The 20,888-nt window shown below is 44.9% G+C and overlaps 1 protein-coding gene across 8 annotated transcripts in view; it reads right to left on the reverse strand.

The window, feature by feature from the left end:
- Positions 1–20,888, reverse strand: part of SPECC1 (sperm antigen with calponin homology and coiled-coil domains 1) — a 289,226-nt gene that overhangs the window by 41,809 nt on the left and 226,529 nt on the right. For all 8 annotated transcript variants that reach the window (XM_045487518.1, XM_045487513.1, XM_045487514.1 and 5 more), the window contains one exon: positions 18,429–18,531. In XM_045487518.1, the coding sequence (XP_045343474.1) occupies positions 18,429–18,531 (103 nt within the window). The remainder of the gene's footprint in view (positions 1–18,428; positions 18,532–20,888) is intronic.

Genomic DNA, 20,888 nt, shown 5'->3' on the forward strand with positions numbered 1-20,888 from the left:
AGAACAAACTGAGGGCTGCTGGAGGGGATGTTGGGTGGGGGGAGGGGTTAAGTGGGTGAGGGCATTAAGGAGGGCACTTTTTGGGATGAGCACGGGGTGTCATACGTAAGACATGAATCACAGGGATCTATTCCTGAAGGCAAGACTACACGGTATGTTAACTAACTTGAATTTAAATAGAAAAGTAAAAAAGATGCTAAGCCAAATGGCCATCCACTTAGAAAAAAAGTTACAGTGCTACCTAGTAAAACAAACACAAGCTTCAAAAGAAAAAAAGATTTAAATGTTTAAAAACGATGATCTGGAGTTCCCTGTGACAGATAAAGGTTAATATTTAACGTATAAAGAGCTCTGAGGGGCGCCTGGGTGGCTCAGTCGGTTAAGCATCCGACTTCAGCTCAGATCATGATCTCGGGGTTCGTGAGTTTGAGCCCGGGGTTCACCTGTCAGTGTAGAGCCCGGTTTGGATCCTCAATCCCCCTCTCTCTGCCCCTCCCTCTCTCTCTCTCAAAAATGAATAAACATTTTCTGGGGCGCCTGGGTGGCGCAGTCGGTTAAGCGTCCGACTTCAGCCAGGTCACGATCTCGCGGTCTGTGAGTTCGAGCCCCGCGTCAGGCTCTGGGCTGATGGCTCGGAGCCTGGAGCCTGTTTCCGATTCTGTGTCTCCCTCTCTCTCTGCCCCTCCCCCGTTCATGCTGTGTCTCTCTCTGTCCCAAAAATAAATAAAACGTTGAAAAAAAAAAAATTAAAAAAAAAAAAAAATGAATAAACATTTTCTAAAAAATGGTTAAGATGGTAAATCTTCTGTTATGTGTATTTTAACACAGTTAAAGGTTTTAAAAGTTGAAATGATGCAAAAAAAAATACGATGCACAAATGAAACATTTGAGAGATTTTAGAACATTATATTAAGAAGTCCCTCAGTAACCTGTGAAACAAAGAGATGGAAGAAAGGTGAAAAGAGATATGATAACTAGGAGACCAGGCTAGGAGGAATACCAGGAGAAGAAAGCAGAAGAGGAAGAAAATTACCACAAAAAATAATTCAGGAAAATAAGAACATGAATTATCTTATTGAAAGGGTACAAGGAGTACTCAGCATGGTGGAAAAAAACAAAGACCCACATCGAGGCGTATCACCCTGAAATGTTTGAAAGATGAGGACAACCAGAAGTTCTACAAGCTTCTGGAGTTCATGGATCACTTTGTTCATAGATCCTGTTTCTGATTTCCTGTAGTTCTTGACCGTGGTCCCCCATGAGCATTCTGAGCACATTTAAGACTGTTCGTTTCAAGTCTGCATCCGGGAGGTCCAGTGTCTGGGCCTCCTCAGGGACAGTTCCCACTTTTTTTTTTTTCCCTTATGAGTGGGCCAAAACTTTGTTTCTCGGCATACCTGTAACTTCTTTGTTGAAAACTGGCATTTTGGGCATTCTAATGGGACGACTCTAGAAGCCAGTCTCTCTTCCCTCCACAGGGTTTACTGTTAGTCTGCCCTGGTGTTTTTGTTTGGTGACTCTTCTGAACTAATTTTGTAAAGTCTGGGTTCTTTGTCAAGGGTGGCCACCGAAGTCTCTGCTTTGCTAGTTTAGTGACTGGCTAACGATGCGACAGATTTCATTCCCAGCCTGGGAGAAAACCTCTCGCAGCCTTTGCAGCCTGGCTCAGTGACGGACACTCTTTCAGAGGCTCACAACTCTGCCTTTGCCTTCCCTTCCTGTTTGCGCGGAGCCTGGGGTCGGAGCTTTGGGACTCGTCGGGTCTTTTCTGGGTCCTTCTAGATTCTGGGGAATGCGTGAGTGCTTTTCACTGCCCTCTACCCCCCACGTACCTCCCTTCCCCTACTCTCTTCTCAGGCTTTTCTGTCTGTCTTCACTGGTCCCAACCGCTCCCGGTTACTCAGGAGGCAGCAGCTAATACCTGATCTTTTAAATGCTCTTGGAAAATGCTGCCTGGGAAGCCACCTCTGCCCAGGGGAAGCTCCTGTGCAGGCAAAACAAAGGCAAACCCTGGAGCTGATCCTTTAGGGAACCATCAGACAGGGCCAAACACACCACTGGCAGTTCCCGGAAGACGGGAAGACGCTGGCCACCATCTGCAAGGCTACTGCTGAGCCACGAGGCAGAGGGTGGTAACAGGAAGTTAAAAGGGCACAGAGCTCTCTTACAGAGTCTCTGTAGTTTTTTTCCCCCCCTTTCATTAGGCGATCCCTTGGCTGTTACAAGTTTTTGACTAATCCCAGGGTTATGAAAAGGCTGGTTCTGACGGGGTTTTTTTTGCCACCTGATTTATTGCATTTGTAGAGGGAGGGAGTCTTGGATTTCCTTACCTTCCCGTTTTCACTGATGTCCTCGTGGTACTATTTCTAAAGATGGGTGACAGGACAGACATTATGGATTGCTTTGATCGACAATCTTCTATTCTAAACCCTGTGTAGGAGCCAGAAAGCTGAAAAGTGCCTTTCTCTTTCTTTTTCTTTCTTCCTTTCTTTCTTTTAATGTTTTATTTATTTTTCAGACAGAGAGACAGAGCATGAGTGGGGAGGGGCAGAAAGAGAGGGAGACGCAGAATCCGAAGCAGGCTCCAGGCTCCGAGCTGTCAGCACAGAGCCAGATGCAGGGCTTGAACTCACGAACTGTGAGATCATGACCTGAGCTGAAGCTGGACGCTTAACCAACTGAGCCACCCAGGTGCCCCTGAAAAGTGTATTTCCAAGACACTCCTGCAGCCAGTGTTCCGGATGTGATTTAGGTTCTGACAATCCCAGGCGCTTGCACGAAATGGACCTTTAAGTGAGTCACATGGGGAAGGAGGCGAGGTCGGGGCACCCAGTTCACTTTTCCAGACTATAGGAGAGGTGGCTTGATTCTGGAGTGAATAAGTCAGGGAACAGATTCCTGATGATGAATGCAGTCTCCTTGGCAGGCCAGATCTGATGTGGAGACTTCGGGAGTTATCCCTAGATTCCAGCCTAGCGTACGTTTCTTTAAAACTCCTAAGACTTCTGTGAGCTGTCTACCCTTACCGAATACATTTTTCTGTTTAAAATAGCTGGAGTGGGGCACCTGGGTGGCTCAGTCGGTTAAGCATCTGACTTCGGCCCAGGTCATGATCTCACAGTTGGGGAGTTCGAAGCCCCGCTTCGGGCTCTGTGCTGACAGCTCAGAGCCTGGAGCCTGCTTCGGATTCTGTGTCTCCTTCTCTCTCTGCTCCTTCCCTGCTCATACTGTCTCTCTCTCAAAAATAAATAAACATTAAAAAGTCGAAAAACAAATAAAGCACCTGGAATGGATTCAGATGGAAATTCAGATCGAATGTGGCAAGGAACTTTAAGGTCTATCAACAGGACACTAAATAAAGTATTGCTTATGCATATAAGGAAAATCCATGCAGGTGCTACAAATAATAAAATAGCTGTATATGTGCTAACAGAAGGATGACCACAACATATAAACTGGAAGCACTCATCACATATCAACGTATGATTCTATTTTTTATAAAGTTTCAATACATGTATTTGTATATTCAAGGCAGTGGTTCTCAACCAGAGACAATCTTTCCCCTCCCTCCCCTGGTGGGGGACATTTGTCAATATCTGGTGACATTTTTGATTGTCTCAGCCGGGAGAGTACAATGGCATCTAGTGGGTAGAGACCAAGGATACAGCTAAAATCCTACAATGCACAGGACAGCCCCTACAACAAAGAATTATCTGGCCTAAAATATCAAAAGTACCAAGGCTGAGAAACCTCGATTTAAAGAAAAGTATCAACCTGTTATTAAAAATGATACTTTTAAGAGAGCAGAGTTGAACAACAGGGTAGGAATTATGTCACTATTTATACACAATATAACATTTAATTCCCCCCCCCCAAGAATTAGCATTCATTTTTTTTTAATTGAAAAGATACATGTAAGGAATAAACCAAATAACACCATTTATTTCTAATAATAAAAGGAATAAATGCTTAGTGCAAATATTCAGAAAATACCCAAGTAAAAGAGATCAGTTATGATTCTTTTGTACGATCCTTTGTATGATCAGGTATAATCCTTTTGATCCTTAAGCAACAAAGTCCAACCGGAACTAATTTAAGAAAAGCGGAAATCTGTTCTAAGGATTTTAATGTTTCACAGAAACTAAGGATATCTGAAAGGATGCCACTGAGCCTTGACAGGCACCTGGCATCAGGAGCCTGGAAGGTGCCACATCTCTGTTCTACTACCTGGCATTGTCCCCATGCATTTATTCTCTGTCTCTACAGAGGCTTCCTCCACTTCTTTCCTGGTCAGTGTGGCTGTGGGCGGGGTCTCCAAGACCACCTCCAGGTCAGGTTCAGTGACTGGCAGGGGGACTCCGAGCAATCAGGATGTAGCCACGTTCCCAGGCCATTCACAGATTTACTACCATGCGTGGATTTGTTGCCACGGAAGGATACAAAGCGAAATCAGCAAAGGCAAAAGCCACGTGAGGCGAAGTCTGGAGGAAACGAGGTGCAAGCTTTCAAGAGTCCTCTTCCGGTGGAGTCACAGGACATGCTTAACTCCCCCAGCAATGACTTGTGACAACACACAGGAGGTGCTGTCCACCAAGGAGGCTCACTGGAGACTCAGGGTTTTCACTGGGGACTGGTCACATGGGCGCCCTCTGCCTAGCACACAACAACAACTCCAGACTCCCCGCAGGAAGGCAGGTGCTGGGCAGAAACCACAGTGGTTTCTGAGCCTCTCTTATCAGTTCTGGGAACGGTGAGAAGTCTCCCAAAATCCAAGTTACCAGACGCAAATTAAGGACCAACCTCGTAAGCAGCCTTTGCAGGCACAGCCATGGCAGGCCTGTTACGTCGGCTCTTCTCTGCACAGAGGTAAAAACATGGCGGCCGACAGCATGGAGTTCGTAGAGTAATCTTCCTCTTAGTTCTATTCCAAACTCCTGGGGAAAGGCTGACTGGCCTAGGTTAGGTTGGGTGCCCTCCCTTGGACCAGTCAGCAGTGATCACGGCTGCTTCTCTGTTATCCCTGTCAATGAAGGTGGAACAAGTCCCTCCCCATCTGCTGTGCAAACAATCTCACAGTATCTGTACACCCTTTAGGGTTTTGCTCAGAAAACAGTTTTTATTACTTAAGATTTCCTATATCTGGGCACGCACACACATGAGAGTAGAAAGGGGAGCTTCTAGCCATGCTGGCTCATGAGATAAAACCCCGGGAAATATGGATTACTGGGAGTTGAATGTATGTCCACCACAACCTGGGAAATAAAGCCTTTCATCTTCGTTATTCACACAGATTCTACTGTTGCCTCAGGTTGTAAGACAATGCCTGATGCCCTTTAAAACGTCCTCACAAATCACCATGTCTCATAAACAGCTGCATAAGCAGAGACACTAGGTGAAAAAAGGCCGTCAAAAGAGTAGAGGCCAATAATGACATTCGTCTTCCATGGAGAATCTATCTTTATAATGAAGTCAGGAAAAGAACCACTTTGAGGACAATAAATAAATCAAAGCATTGTAACGTTCTTTGAATTGCGCATGTAGCCCTCAAGAGACCTATCTCAAAAAAGAAAACAACAAACAGAGCTCCAAATGGCCTGATTATTTCACAGGCTGCTTGCTATTGGATAAGCATATGTTAGCGCTTGTCTGTGGGAACTCAGAGACAGAAAAACAGAAGTTGCCAGCAATGTGGGTATTCTCTCCAGATGCAAAATGAGATTTGTTGTAGACAACACAGAGATTGCTTTTTTCTCCAACAGAGAAGAACATATAGCTCCTAGCTCATGGGTTAAAAACAGGTTCAAAGATATCTGTGCCTTCACGATCCCACAGCTATATCCCTCACTAGCTGAACTCTCGTGATACAAATTTGGAAACTGCACAGATTCAGATTAAGTTCTCAAGTAAGCCTCTCGTTATCTAACACTTGCTTCTTGCCATCTGAAATGCAAGAACCAAACACGGCGTTCAATAACAGAAGATACTTGTGTACCTCTGTCGCTAAGGAAGGGGTTAGCCAACTTCTGTAAAGGGCCAGATAGTAAATAATTTTGATTAGTATGTCATACAGCCAAAAGGGCTCTACTGTAACTACTCTGCAGTTTAGCACAAAAGCGGTTATGGGCAATATGTAAATGAATGGCCGTGACTGTGTTCCAATAAAACTTTACTTATAAAAACATGTGGTGGTGGGGCGCCTGGGTGGCTCAGTCAGTTAAGTGTCCGACTTCGGCTCAGGTCATGATCTCACGGTTCGTGAGTTCAAGCCCTGCATCGGGCTCTGTGCTGATGGCTCAGAGCCTAGAGCCTGGAGCCTGTTTCCGATTCTGTGTCTCCCTCTCTCTCTGACCCTCCCCCGTTCATGCTCTATCTCTCTCTGTCTCAAAAATAAATAAATGTTAAAAAAAAACAAACAAACATGTGGTGGGCTAGATTTGGCCCCTCGGTCGTTGTTGACATCACACCAATCTGAGTTTGAAGCTTAAATCTGGTATTACAGGATCAGACCTACATTATTACTACCTCAAATGGCAAAAGCTCTGATGATACAAAATGTTCACTTTACTTTTTAAAAATTAATTTATTTGTTTGGTGGGGGGGCAGAGAGAGAAGAGAGAGAGAGAAGCCTAAGCATGGTTCATGGGTTTGAGCCCACGTCAGGCTCTGTGCTGACAGTGCAGACAGAGCCTGCTTGGGATTCTCTCTCTCTCTCTCTCTCTCTCTCTCTCTGTCCCTTCCCCTCTCTCTCGCTCTCTCTCAAAATAAAATAAACTTAAAAAAAAAAAAAAAAGATGTGCAGTGTTTTTTTTCATTGACTTGCTAACTGTCACATGGTTTTGAAATGACACGGGAGAGATGTGAATGGAACCAATCCTACCCTACAGGCCCCTCTCAGCTCAGTTCATTTTTTTATGCTGTAATTCCTCAGGTGTTCTTCCACTTAAAAATGTTTCTCAGAAAGGATCTGGTTTAATTATATATAAATAATAAATATAATAAATATAATAAAACCATATGGCCTTTTTCCTCAGACTTTCACCCCCAAATTATATACGTTTGATACAAAGAATATATTAGGTTTATGAATCATAACAATAAAGTGAATATCTGAGTCCCACCTCCCATATAAAAACTAGAGTATGAATACCTTGCATCCCTGTGTTTTACTGTATTGTTTTATTTTAATTTTTAATATACAAGGTAGTACTTGGATATGTTTTTTTAAATATATTTTTTTCAATGTTTATTTATTTTTGAAGGAGAGAGAGACAGAGCATGAGTAGGGGAGGGGCAGAGAGAGGAGACACAGAATTGGAAGCAGGTTCCAGGCTCTGAGCTGTCAGCACAGAGCCCCACGCGGGGCTCAAACTCATGAGCCATGAGATCATGACCTGAGCCGAAGTCGGACGCTTAACCAACTGAGTCACCCAGGCACCCACGGTAGTTTTTTGTTTGTTTGTTTGAATGTTTATCTTTGAGAGAGATGGAAAGACAGCATGAACAGGGGAGGGGCAGAGAGAGAGGGAGACACAGAATCCGAAGTAGGCTCCAGGTTCTGAGCTGTCAGCACAGAGCCCAACATCGGGCTCGAACTCATGAACTGCGAGCTCACGACTTGAGCCAAAGTCGGATGCTCAACCGACTGAGCTACCCAGGCACCCGCCACGGGTAGGTTTTTTAAAGTTATATTTGATCAGATCTAAAATTTAAATTCTAGTTTCCTATGTACGCTTACCTATTCCTTACCAATCATCTCCCTGATGCCCCACTTAAGCTTTTCTTATTGCCACTTAAAAAATAAATAGCTTTATTGAGATATAATTCGCATACCATAAAGTTACCTTTTTGAAAATGTCCAATTCAGTAGCTTTTAGTATATTCACGAGGTTGTGTAAGAACCACTACTATCTAATTCTGGAACATTTTCATCAGTCCCAAAAGGAAGCTTGTGCCTAGTCACTCCCGATTCCCATCCCCGCAACCCTGGCAACCACTAATCTGCTTTCTGACTCTATGAATTTGCCTACTCTGGACATTTCATATACACAGAATCATATAATATGAGGGTTTTTTTTTTTTTTTTTTTTGCATCTGGCTTCTTTCTTTAAAAAGATACAATCTTAAAAATAAATTTTTGTTAAAAATTTACATGCTCATTGTAGAAAACGAAACACTACAGGAAAGCATGAATTTTAGTATTTAGCCAGAGATACTCACTGTTAACATTTCTATCACATTTGTATAAATTTCTTTTGATAGAATTGGAATTACACCAGACAGACTTTTAGAATCTGATTTTAGAATCTGATTTTTTACTTAATGTAGCATGCATATTTTTTCCAGTGCCTTTAAATATATCGCCCAAAGCATGATTTTAAAGGATTTATAATATTCCATTGTACACACATACTATAATCTATTTAATTGATTCATCTCGTCAGAAATTTGTATCACCTCCAGTTGTTTCAAAATGATTTTTTTTTTAAAGTTTATTTATATATTATAAGAGAGAGAGAGCACAAGTAGGGGAGGAACAGAGAGAGAGGGAGAGAGAAAGAATCCCAAGCAGGCTCTGCACTGTCAGTGCAGAGCCCAACACAGGGCTCGAACTCACAAACCATGAGATCATGACCTGAGCCGAAATCCAGAGTTGGACGCTTAACTAACTGAGCCACCCAGGCATCCTTTGTAATGATTTTAAATAAATAAAACTATAATAAACTTGTTTTAAATTATATTTTCACAGGCACCCACAATTACTTCCTTGCAATAAATACCTAGAAACATAATTTCTGTGTTAAAGGGCATACTGATTTTGAGATTCCTGATACACATTGCTACATTTCCCTCCCAAAAGGCACCATTCACCTACCCTCCCACCAGTGGTAGAGCTTATCACTTAAAAAAAGTCTTCCAATATGATAAGCCAAGAAATGGCATCTCCTTTAATTTGTATTTCTTTGATTGTAAGTCAGACTGAACAACGCTTAGTTTAAAACATTTTTAAGACAGGGGTGCCTGGGTGGCTCAGTCGGTTGAGCATCTGACTTTGGCTCAGGTCATGAGCTCGCGGTTCATGAGTTCGAGCCCCACATCGGGCTCTGTGCTGACAGCTCAGAGCCTGGAGCCTGCTTCAGATTCTGTGTTTCCCTCTGTCTCTACCCCTCCCCACTTGCACTCTGTGTGTCTCTCAAAAATAAATTAAAAAAAATTTTTTTTTAATTAAAAAAATTTTAAGATAATTTTTGGCTATTTGTAACTATTATGCCTGTTAGTGATTTATTTATTTATTTATTTTTTTTTTTTTTAACTTACAAGGAGTTCATGATATTGAGCTCAAGGACCTGCAGCATTGAAGGCTGTCAGAGCCTGTGATACAGAGAAGGTATTCAAAACTCTGGGAAGACGAGATCATCACTGTAATTCCCTCGGGGACCAGGGAGGAATGCAAGGGAACACCCAGGGCAAAGGTGTGTATGACTTGAGGTGTAACCACTGTCCCCCGGGGCACGGCCAAGGCCAAGCTACCATCCCCTCTTTTTGGGTCTAAACTCCCGTCCCTGTCCAGAGCCCCACTTCCGTTTGAAATGAACCCGTGACCTGCTCTCCAGTCTGGCCCCGACCCGCTCTGTACCTTGCCCACCACCATACCCAGCCTCGCACGGGCCTGCCTTCTGCCCCCACCCCTGTGCTAACTGTTCCCCCTGCCTGGGATTCCTTCTACGTCATCTCCACAGGGCTGGCTCTTCCTGTCATTCTGGCCTGAAGGTACGCTCCCCTCCTCAGACAGGCCTTCCGAATCTGGAGTGCCCCCAGTTACCCTGCACTGTCCCGCTCCACACAACCGTTGTGCCCTCCAGCCCCAGCCCTTCTCTTCGCTGTCGGTCCCGCTTTGCTGTCTGTCTAGACCTGGCTGCTGAACGCAGTAGCCAGCAGGTGCTTGGTATATAGTTGCTGAGAATATGCATACAGGAATCAAAGAGTTTGGTGATCCCCACACCTCCCAACCTTGGACTAAAACTAGTCTGATCATCCCTTGATCGATACTGACCTGTCTCAGGTCATAGCTGGAAGTGTCCCCACAATGTTCTCCTAGAAACTGCCTCAAATCAAAACTGCTGGGAGCCCCCTCCCTCCCCCTGAGCTGCTGGCCTCAGCCTGATGCCACACGACTCCTGAGGTGACAGCAGTATCCAGGGCTTAACTACCCCTGCCCCTGCAGCCACAACCAGGTCCCAGGTGGTGCTCTGTGTCTCACCTCTCTGGCCTCAGTGCTTGTGAAGTGACATGAGAAGCCCCTCAAACTTCGCTCATTCTTGGTTAGAATTAAAAGATAGAATGTGAATCACAATGCTATGTAATGGGATGATTTGGGGAAAAAACACTCTTCCTTTTTTTTTTTTTTTAATAAAGTTTATTTATTTTGAGAGAGAGAGCATCTCAAGCAGGCTCAGCACTGTCAGCACGGAGGCCATGGTGGGGCTTGAACTCATGAACTGTGAGATCATGACCTGAGCCGAAATCAAAAGTCAAGCACTTAACCGACTGAGCCACCCAGGCGCCCCGGGGAAAAAACAGTCTTGTTGACAACTTAATTTTCTTATTCAATTATGTTACTTAAATGGTCTTAGTAAAGATAAGGAAGAGGTGGTCCAAGGATATTTATACACCAGTGACTACAGACGCATTGTGAAGAAAAACACTAGTCTGGAAAGGGCAACGGTCTTATTTGAGTTTAAACCCATGGAGTTTCTGTTACTGTCAGAAAAGTTATTTTCTTCAGTTTCCTGAGGAGTGAGGAGTTCCCCGGGTTATTCAACTATTCATCAAAAGTTTCTGGTTAATCTCTCCGGAATCAAGCCTTTAACTATGAAGCATACTCTGGCAACAAAGCTTATGAAAGAGTTTACAGGAAATAGCATTTACTTACCAACCTATAGAATATGCTATCAGAAAATGGATGTTCACTGAAGCAGTAAATGAATTAAAGAGACTTGAGATAAATAACCCACTGTTCTCTCTCTCTCTCTCTCCCTCTTTACCTATTTGTGGGGTAGATTCATCTGGTTTGTCAGAAAGCTCTGGAATCATTAGGTCTATCCTTGTTGGGTTTGAAACAGCAGGGCCCCTAGCAAGTCCAAATCTAACTATGAAAGCTTGTTGTCCATGGTGTCTATGGGCCAGCTGGGACTTCCTAGCACTAAGGCGGTTGGAGCGCTGAGGCCCTACCAATACCCAGAGAACACCTTGAGGGGGGACGCCCTGAAGTCAACCAACTGGGTGCTGGAGTGTCCTTTGTCATTTCTCTCTCTGTCCTGAAGCCCTAAGACCTCAGCTTGGCTAAGGATGGTCACTACCATCCCTTCACTGAGGGACCTGGCCTGTGACGCACTCTTGATACGTGTGTGGAATTCAGCTATAAATCTCTGCAAAGTCCTCGTCCCTCCCAAGAAGCGTGACTAGGCACAGCCACCCCCATCTCTGCAAGTGGCGCCCTGGCTGTGTTCGCAGAGCCCTGCCATGCCCTGGCCAGTGTGGCCAACACTGGTGATTCAGTCAAGGTCACAGGGCAAATTTAAAAGGATGCGTTCTGCCAACACCCTAGGTCACCTCAGTCGGCTTGGGAAGGCCGGTTCTGTCCCAGGGCCTCCAAGGAGGAGCCCAGCTGCCACTGTGATGTCCAAAGCAGCGAACCCAGCTGGGCTCACCAGGACTTCTGACCCACAACGTGGTGAGCTAATAGCTAAATCTGCAGTAATTCACAGAAACAGAAAACTGAGAGCAGAGTGGCTGGAGTCAGGAGGTAACAGAGAATTCCAGAGTTTCTTCCTTAGGGTCAGATTACTTACTGTTCCTAGATGGTAAACCAGTGACATCTTTTCTTCTTCAAGCCATTGGCGTTATGTTCTTGTTGTTCACATCCACCGTGTTCCTGTTTTTTTTTTTTAATGTCTATTTATTTATTTTGAGAGAGAGAGAGACAGTGCACACACGCAAAGTGTGAGCGGGAGAGGGCCGGGGGGGAGAAAGAGAATCCCAAGCAGTCTCTGCACTATTAATTAGCACAGAGCCCAACGTGGGGCTTGATCCCACAAACCACAAGAACATGACGTGAGCTGAAATCAAGAGTGAATGCTTACCAGACCGAGTCACCCAGGCGCCCCTGTGTTTCTAATTTTTTTTACAACGCACAGGCTTTTGGCAAGGTGAGATCCAGAACCGTAAAGGGTTTTTTCATAGGCAGAGATGTGACTTTTCGATCCAAGGCTCTCAAGGCAGCCTGTGCCTCAGAACCACCCGAGGCCCGGGCCCCTGCTCGTGAGACTGTCATTCCGGAGATCTAGGGTCAGGCCCCAGCACAGATATTTCATAAAAGCTCCTCCGTGATTTAATGTGCAGTCAGCATTGAAACCAGGACTGGGCAGCAAAATTCTAAGACACCCTTATGATCTCTACTCCCCAGAGTTTCTCCTGTGATCACGTTATGTCATGGAGCAAAAGGATCTGACAGAAGTAATTAAGCTTGCTATCGAACTGGCCCTAAAACAGGGAGATTCTCTGAGTGGGCCTAACCTCATCACCTGAGGTTTTACTAAAACATTTTTTTGAATGTTTTATTTATTTTTGAGAGTGAGAGTACGAGCGGAGGAGGGACAGAGAGAGAGGGGAACAGAAGATCTGAAGCGGGCTCTGCACTGGCAGCAGCAAGCCCGACGCGGGGCTCGGACTCACGAACTGTGAGATCATGACCTGAGCCAATGTCGGATGTTCAGCCAATAAGCCACCCGGGCGCCCCACCTGAGGTTTATTTACAGTAGAATTTTCCTCGCTGGAGACAGAAGTCAGAGATACAAAGTGGGAACAGGAGTGGGACGGGATGGCCACTGGGGCCCGAGGATGGAGGCGACAACGCGGAAAGAATCTGGGCGGCCTCCACTTGCTGGTGTGACCCTGGGCTGATAGCCAGCAAGGAAATGGGGCCCTCAATCTTACAAACACAGGGTACCGTCACCAACCTGAAAGACACGAGGGGTGGATTCTTCCCCAGAGCCTCCAAGGAGAACATCGCTCAACTGACACCTAGATTTCAAGTGACGTGGGACTGGACTTCTGACTTATATGAACTATGAGCTCCTAGGCAGGTGTTTTAAGTCCCTGAGTCTGTGGTAATTTGTCACACAGCAAAAGAAAACGACACCGGAGACTTTCAAAGCAATAAAAATAATTGGCCGTTTCCAGCCAAACTATTTTCAAATTATATTTCCCGTAGGAGTGAACTTGAATATCATTTTACATATTTCTTGCTACTGTAACAGTACTCTAATGTTTTAAATTGACACTTGGAATCTGAGGCCTTTAAAACCTTAAAACAGCCTGTTAAAACATGCTACAAGTTATGGATTCTAGCTTTTTTTCTTTTAATGCTTATTTATTTTTGAGAGAGAGAAAAAGAGAGAGAGAGAGACAGAACACAAGCAGGGGAGGGGCCGAGAGAGAGGGAGACAAAGAATCCAAAGCAGGCTCCAGGCTCCGAGCTGTCAGCACAGAGCCTGACGCGGGGCTTGAACCCAGGAACTGTGAGACCATGACTCAGAAACTTAACTGACTGAGCCACCCAGGCGCCCCTAGCTTTTGAGAGGTAGGGAAGCTATGGGTAATCCCGACCTGTGCCTTCAGCCACATAAATCACCAGTGTTGGCCACACTGGCCGGGTATGGCAGGGCTCTGGGAACACACCCACGGTGCCACCTTCAGAGGTATGGGGTGGTTGTGCCTAGTCACTCTTCTCGGGAGGAACGAGGACTTTGCAGATTTATGGCTGAATTCCATACATTTTTCAGAGTGGCCAGGTCCCTCAACTAAAGGATGGCAGTGACCATCCTTAGCCGAGCTGAGGTCTGAGGGCTTCAGGACAGGGAGAGAAATGACAAAGGACACTCCAGCACCAAACTGACTGATTTCATAACTGCAAGGTGGCCCCCACGGTGTTTTCTGGGTATCGGTAGGACCTCAGCGCTCCAACGCTTTAGCGCTAGAAAGTCCCGGTCTCCATACTGCCATCAGTCAGGGACCTCTCTCAGCTCCGGATGTGCCCCCTTCAACTTCAGACCCACTGATGGTGCACTGAGTCCTTGTGATGCTTCAGAAGAAACTCCTGGATTTTAAAGGGTTCATGTGTTAGGTCTACCCAGATAACCCCCCCTTTTGCCCTATGTACACAGGAGATTATTTAAGGGTGAGGATCCCTGGGGGTCATTCTTAGAATTCTGCCTATCACACCCACCATCTTGTGTTCTGGCCCCTTCGGAATCCCTTCTGGTAATTACATGAGAGACGAAAATTTCCCTGTCATAACCCAAATGAGAGAATTGAAAGCAGATTTTAAAAAAGAGACGTAGGGTTCTATGTGTCAGGTCTATCCTTGGCTGGGGTTGGAGAGTGATTTGCAGGGGCTTCCTGGAAGCCTGACTTTAAACAAACAATTCCAAGGAAATCTGGGTTGAGTAGATCATCTAGAAAGGTCTCTTCTTTACTGAGAGCCACTTAGAGCTCGGGGTGGGCCTCACTTTGGACAGAGTGCATGCTTGTGTTTTTCCACTTGACCTCAGTCCTGGGGCTACTCAAGACATCCGAAAGCTGAACCTGGGGGCTCGGCCGCAGGTCTGAGCTGCTGTTCTAACTTTTCACTGCTGTCACGCCATGTTACTTAAGTTCCAATGGACACAGTCGTTACAGCGATGATGTCCTCATTCTGACCTTCCAAGCCTAGTACCTGGGATGAGATAAACCCTGATGAAAACACGCAAGTCCTTGCCTTCCTCAGGCGAGGTGAGCCACTGCTCAAATGTCACCTCCCCGACCTTCATATGTCACTGGTGTCCACACACCCAGTGATCCCAATTCCCCTGCCCTGAATTTTCTCCACAGTACATAACACCTTCCAATATAGCAGGTACTGTACTTTTTTTTAAGGTTTTTTTTTTTTTTTAACATTTATTCAGTTTTGAGAGAGAGGGAGAGAGAGAGAGAGAGAAAGAGAAGCAGAACACAAGTGGGGGAGAGGCAGAGAAGAGAGGGAGACACAGAATCTGACGCAGGCTACAGGCTCTGAGCTGTGAGCGCAGGCCCCGATGCGGGGCTTGAACTCACTGACTGCGAGATCATGACCTGAGCCGAAGTCAGACGCCCAACCGACGGAGCCACCCAGGTGCCCCTCAGGTATTATACTTCTTAAATTTTAATTGTCACTCCTCATGTGGGTGGAAGCTCCATGAGGGCAGAGATTCTGTTTCATTCCCTGCTGATTTCCCAGCACCTTAAATATTACGGGGCCCCAAACAGGGCCCCTCAATGAAGATTCATTGAATTAATATATTCAGAGTTTGGACATAATCTATCCGTGCTATACTTCGGTGGGCTAAACAGGAAGTTCTTTTAAGTTGAAATGCACATGGCTACTGTTTTTTTGTTTTTGTTTTTTTTAAACTGAGCCATCTGAATTTTCTACAGTTTATTTTTGGCTTCCTGAGTCGGAGAAGACAAGCTTTAGAAGGCTTAAGAGGCGTCTCAGACAAACAGGTCTAGACAAAGGATATTTTGTGAGGAGTAAATAAATCAGACACATATGATTTATGTTTCCCTCTAAACTTACGGAGATTTAACAATGAATGAAAATTACTCTTCAGGCAGAATGACCTTTGGGCTTCATCAAGCATAAAATGCTTTGAAAACTAGTTCAAGATGTACACAAGACAAAACAAAAAATCACCACAGCAGGAAATACTATTCTCATTCTTATGATGGGAAAGGTCTTATCGTATAATCCCTCCCTGCAACCTAATTATAACGGCATTAGGTGCCCAAGGACCAATTCCTTCTGGAAATCTGAATTGTCTTTTTGTATCCATCTAGCATTTCCCTCCATCCATTTCTGTGAGGTGGGGACATGACAGTGCCATCAAGCGTCAGTGGCCGCGTGCGGCTCGGCCACGGCCAGGGCTCTGTTCCTGGCTTTTGTCAGCTTCGGTCTTCTGTTACCATTCCTACTCCCCCTACCCTAAAGCCTCCCGGGATCACTTTCTCTCCCCTACCCCTCATGCTCTTCCATTTCCCCGGCAGTGTGGCTGCCATGCCGAGGGGTGCTGTCATTGGGGTGGCTTTCCTTTATGGGGTGGTTTCAAGCCCTGGAAGGGGCCGACGCAGAGTGTGCAGAGAGCAGCTGAAAGACGAAACAATGCATGGGAAGCCAGCTTTTCCCCTGGGAGTCTCCATTACTGGTCATTAATTGGACTAATCTTTTGCTCTTGCTTTTTTGGCGGAAAATGGGGGAAAAAAAGGTAACGTCAAAGACACAAAACGCTTACGTCCTTGGGTGGAGTCTGATTTGAAGACCCGTGGTTGTTGCTATTAGAAAGACAATCCCAACCCTGCTGCTGCTTAACCATCTGGGCTGGCTCTTGGCCAAGGCCTTGTTTTCTTGCTTGTTTCTTTCTTTATTTACCCCCGCTACCCTCAAAGCTTAAGATGGGGGAGGGAGTGTTGTGGTGCTAGCATCTTCAAAATTTTTAGCAAAGTGGGGTAAAGGTATACGAAGGTGCGGCCTGAGTGGGGAGAAGGCAGGAGAAGGCTATTTTATTTTTATTTTAAAAAATTATTTACGTCATCTCTGCACCCAACGTGGGGCTCAAACTCATGATCCCATGATCAAGCGTCACAAGCTCTACCGACCGAGGCACCCAGGCACCCTGGAGATGACAATTTTAAAGAGAATGGCTATTTAATGGGAAAGGTAACACAATCCGATATGTACAAGAAAACACTGGAGAATATTTTCATGTCCTTGGAATAAAGATTTCTGCAACGAGATGCAAAAAGCACTGACCACTGGGAAAAGACTGACACACTAGACTTGATTAAAATTAAAAACTTTGTTCAACAAAAAGGTGAAAATTCAAGCCACCTGGGGAGGAGATATTTGCGATAGTCTATCTGACAAAGGACGGGTATCCAGAACATATAAAGAGCTCCTGAAAGTAACAAGGGAAAGAAAGACCGTCTGATTTAAAAATGGGCGAGACACCCGAAGGGCACATCCCCAGATGGACTACCCAAATGTCCAGTCAGCATACGGAAAAGTTCTCAGCCTCACTGGCCGGCAGGGAAGTGCAAATCCCAACCGCAATCAGACACTAGTACACACTGATCCAAAGACTGGGACAACGCAGAAAAACGGGTCTCTCATCATTTGCTGGCGGGAGGTAAACAGCACAACTGCTTTAGAAATCTGTTTGGCACTCTCAACTGTGCTTGGATATATGCATCCCCGATGGCCCAATAATCCCATTTCTGGGCGTAGGCCCAGAAAGAACGAGTGCACGTGCGTTCCGAGAGACACACACAAGAACACACCCACACTATTGCAATAGCCCCGAACTGGAAATAACTCATCGGTCCGGCAATGATACAACGGATAAGTAAGTAACGGTACGATCACACAAAAGGTTCCAAAGGATAAAGAGAATGACGAACTACAGCTGGGGTAAGCCTTAGTAACTTAATACTGTATGAGAAAAGCCAGATGCAGGTATCATAGTTTTTGACTGCGTTTATGTACAGTTCAAGTGCAGGCAAAACTACTTTAGCATTTAGGGATGCCTGCTTTTTGTTGAAAGCTATGAGGAATAAAACTGAGGACAAGAGTTATCTTTGGGAGTGGTGAGGGGTTACGATTAGAAAGTCATAAGAAAGATTTTGGGGAACTGGCGATGCTCCATTTCTGGATGTGAGTGGTGACTGCGTGGGTTTTCACCTCATAATCATCCATGAAACTATCACTTATACTCGAGGTATTTTTATCTTTATATACAGTATTTCACAATTAACAAAGCTTACATTTTTAGATCGGGTGTCACTTCCTTGTGTAACCTTCCCAGAAAACAAATACCGTCCTGATAAACTTGAAACTTGAAGTTTGCAACTTGAAACTACATGCAAACAAGTCTCCAAGTAACAGAGAAATGCTGAAGACATTCTAAGCGGGGCGTTTGTATCAATCAGGAAAAGGTGCCTTCTTCGGGAAGACGGTGCAGCAAACGCGGTCTGTCTGGACTGAAGCAGCCTGTTGGGTGCACTGCTTGCAGAGTTTGCATCTCCTCTGAGCAAAGAGAAAGGTGCCCCTTCCCACAGGAGATGCACACCTGGGTTGAGGTACATGGTTCGTTGGGTAGAGCACAGACTGGCTCTCAGTCCCACTCACCTCTTTGGGCACCACAGCAAACCCCACTACCTGGCGGCCCCTCCCCCAGCGAAGAGAAGGACACGAGTTCTACGCACACCGGCCCGTCCAAGCCATATGCGTGCCCAGAACAAACCCTGCCAAAGGCCTGCCGCCCAGAGCCAGGTGGAAGCCGGTCGACACGGTCGCTTACCGCATAGCCTTCTGTCTTCTTCTGACACCATTTCAAGAGAGCGTTGCGCTTGGAGCCGCCATATTCCCGGGCCAAGGCAGCCAGGGGGTCTCTTCTCTCCACACTAGTTAGAAAGAAGAGCACGTGGTAAAGAGAAGAGGCTAATTTTTAGGACCCTCAAGTAGGCAAGAAACAAATAACTAGATTATAGAGCAAACGTCTAGGTCTCTCCAGTGAGATGCGTCTTTATTATGTCATGCTAGTCATACGAATGATACGTCTTTATTATGTCTCACGATATGAAAGAAGAATTAAATTGTACTGCTTGGCTGTCAGAAGTCTGGAAACAGGTTGATTTTCGTTTTCGGTTGTTTTTAAATCCATCTGTTGTTCCATTCATCTAGCCCTTTAGTTATTAAGTACAGTATCATTTTAATTAAAGACTCTAGAAAAACTATTCTACGTGTTCCAAGGCTACACCTATACCTACGTAACCTATGAAAGGTAGGCTGAAAGGCCATTTAAAACCACTAGATTGGCTGCTTATGGAGAGGTGATAGGAATGGAGATAAAAGGGGAAAATCAGTCAAAACTACTCAAAAGAGGGGCTTTGCACACTCCAAAAGTGATACTCCCCAGTTTGTGAGATACTAACTCATTTCTGAGCACCTGTTTAGCCAAAGGAAGTGATTTTACTAAATAATATAACAGCACTCTGAGAGCAAGACTTCAGGTACCCTCTTCTTTTTATTTTTTTTAACTTTGTAAAGAAAAAAAAAATTTTTAACATTTATTTATTTTTGAGAGAGACAGAGCACAAGCAGGGAAGGAACAGAGAGAGAGGGAGACACAGAATCCAAAGCAGGCTCCAGGGTCTGAGCTGTCAGCACAGAGCCCAAGGTGGGGCTCAAACTCACGGACCGTGAGATCATGACCTGAGCTGAAGTCAGCCACCTAACCAACTGTGCCACCCAGGCACCCCTCAATTTTTAATAGATGCCTACGTTACTTTAAAAGAAATTTTTTAAATGTTTATTTTTGAGAGAGAGAGAGAACAAGTGGGGGAGGGGCAGAAAGAGAGGGGAACAGAGGATCCAAAGTAGGCTCTGTGCCAACAGCGAAGAGCTCAGCAGTGGGCTCGAAACTCACGAACCGTGAAATCACAACCTGAGCTGAAGTTGGACACTTAACCCGCTGAGCCACCGAGGCGCCCCTTGGCACTTTTTTATACTAGCAAATAATTGGAAACAATCAGATGCACATCATCAGGAAAATTAGTGAACAGAGGTACAGTCATACAAAGGAATACTATACAGCAATAAAAGCCAACGAACTGAGATGTACGCAATGACTTGAATGCACATAGGAACAATTTTGAATTTAAAAAAAAAAGAGAAAAGCACTGTATGTTCCCATTTATACAGAATTTTAAATGAGAATTTAAATAATGTATTGTTTATATTGTTTGGGGGTGCAAGCGTACGTGGTGAAACTGGAAAGAGAAGCAGAGGACGACATACAAAACAGTCAGACAGTGGTGATCTTGGGGCGGGGCAGGGAGGCGAGGCCAGCGCAGAGGGGCTGACGGGAGATTTCAATGGTAATAATAATTTTCTCTTCCTTGCACTGGAAGGTTGATTTCCAGGTGCACTGTTGTTCTTTATACCTTACACGTATCTTATTATTACTGTTTTGTATCATTCTGATACTTAATGAAAATACTTTAAAATATTTTTAAGGAGGAATGTAATGATTCCAGACCTCAGCAATCTGAATTAGGGTAGAGATAGTAAGAAAACTTCATAAACTTGCATTAAAATTTTGCTGGTGCCATCTGATGCCTGGTTTTTCTTGTACCTGGCATTATCTGTAAACTCGTATCCGTGAGTTTCTGTGGTCAGAGTCGCGAAGAGCCTATGATGTTACAGTGACGTGGCCTGTGTTTACTAAAGCCACGTCTTACTTTGTCATTTAGAACTGAATTTTTAGGTCTGACAAATGAGGAAAGACTGAAATGAAGGTTGGGAGAAGAGTTTCTGTAAAGGCAGACAATTAAAAATATTTACTGGACAATTTTCTTTGAAAAGATAAAGTTAACTAGATATGGTGCCTGCTCCAAATTAATATCAATAGGATGAAAACTTCCAAAAGAAATTAATTTCTATCCTGTCATTCGTCTCGGTGATGTGAATACAAAAATAAAACAACACATTGATTTCCACTAATTTAATCTTTCATGATGAAGGGTATCACAGCAACAGCACACACACATAGCCTTTTCTGTACACATTTGTGGCATAAAGAAAAGAGCCATTTCAGAGTAGCACTAATTCTGGTCCTTAAAAACAAGATTTGGGGGGTGGCTGGGTGGCTCAGTCAGTTGAGCGTCCGAGTCTATGAGTTTGAGGCCTGCTTTAGGCTCTGTGCTGACAGCTCGGAGCCCGGAGCCTGCTTCAGATTCTGTGTCTCCCTCTCTCTCTG

Source organism: Leopardus geoffroyi, chromosome E1, assembly GCF_018350155.1.
Source record: "Leopardus geoffroyi isolate Oge1 chromosome E1, O.geoffroyi_Oge1_pat1.0, whole genome shotgun sequence".
In the NCBI taxonomy this organism is placed as follows: domain Eukaryota; kingdom Metazoa; phylum Chordata; class Mammalia; order Carnivora; family Felidae; genus Leopardus; species Leopardus geoffroyi.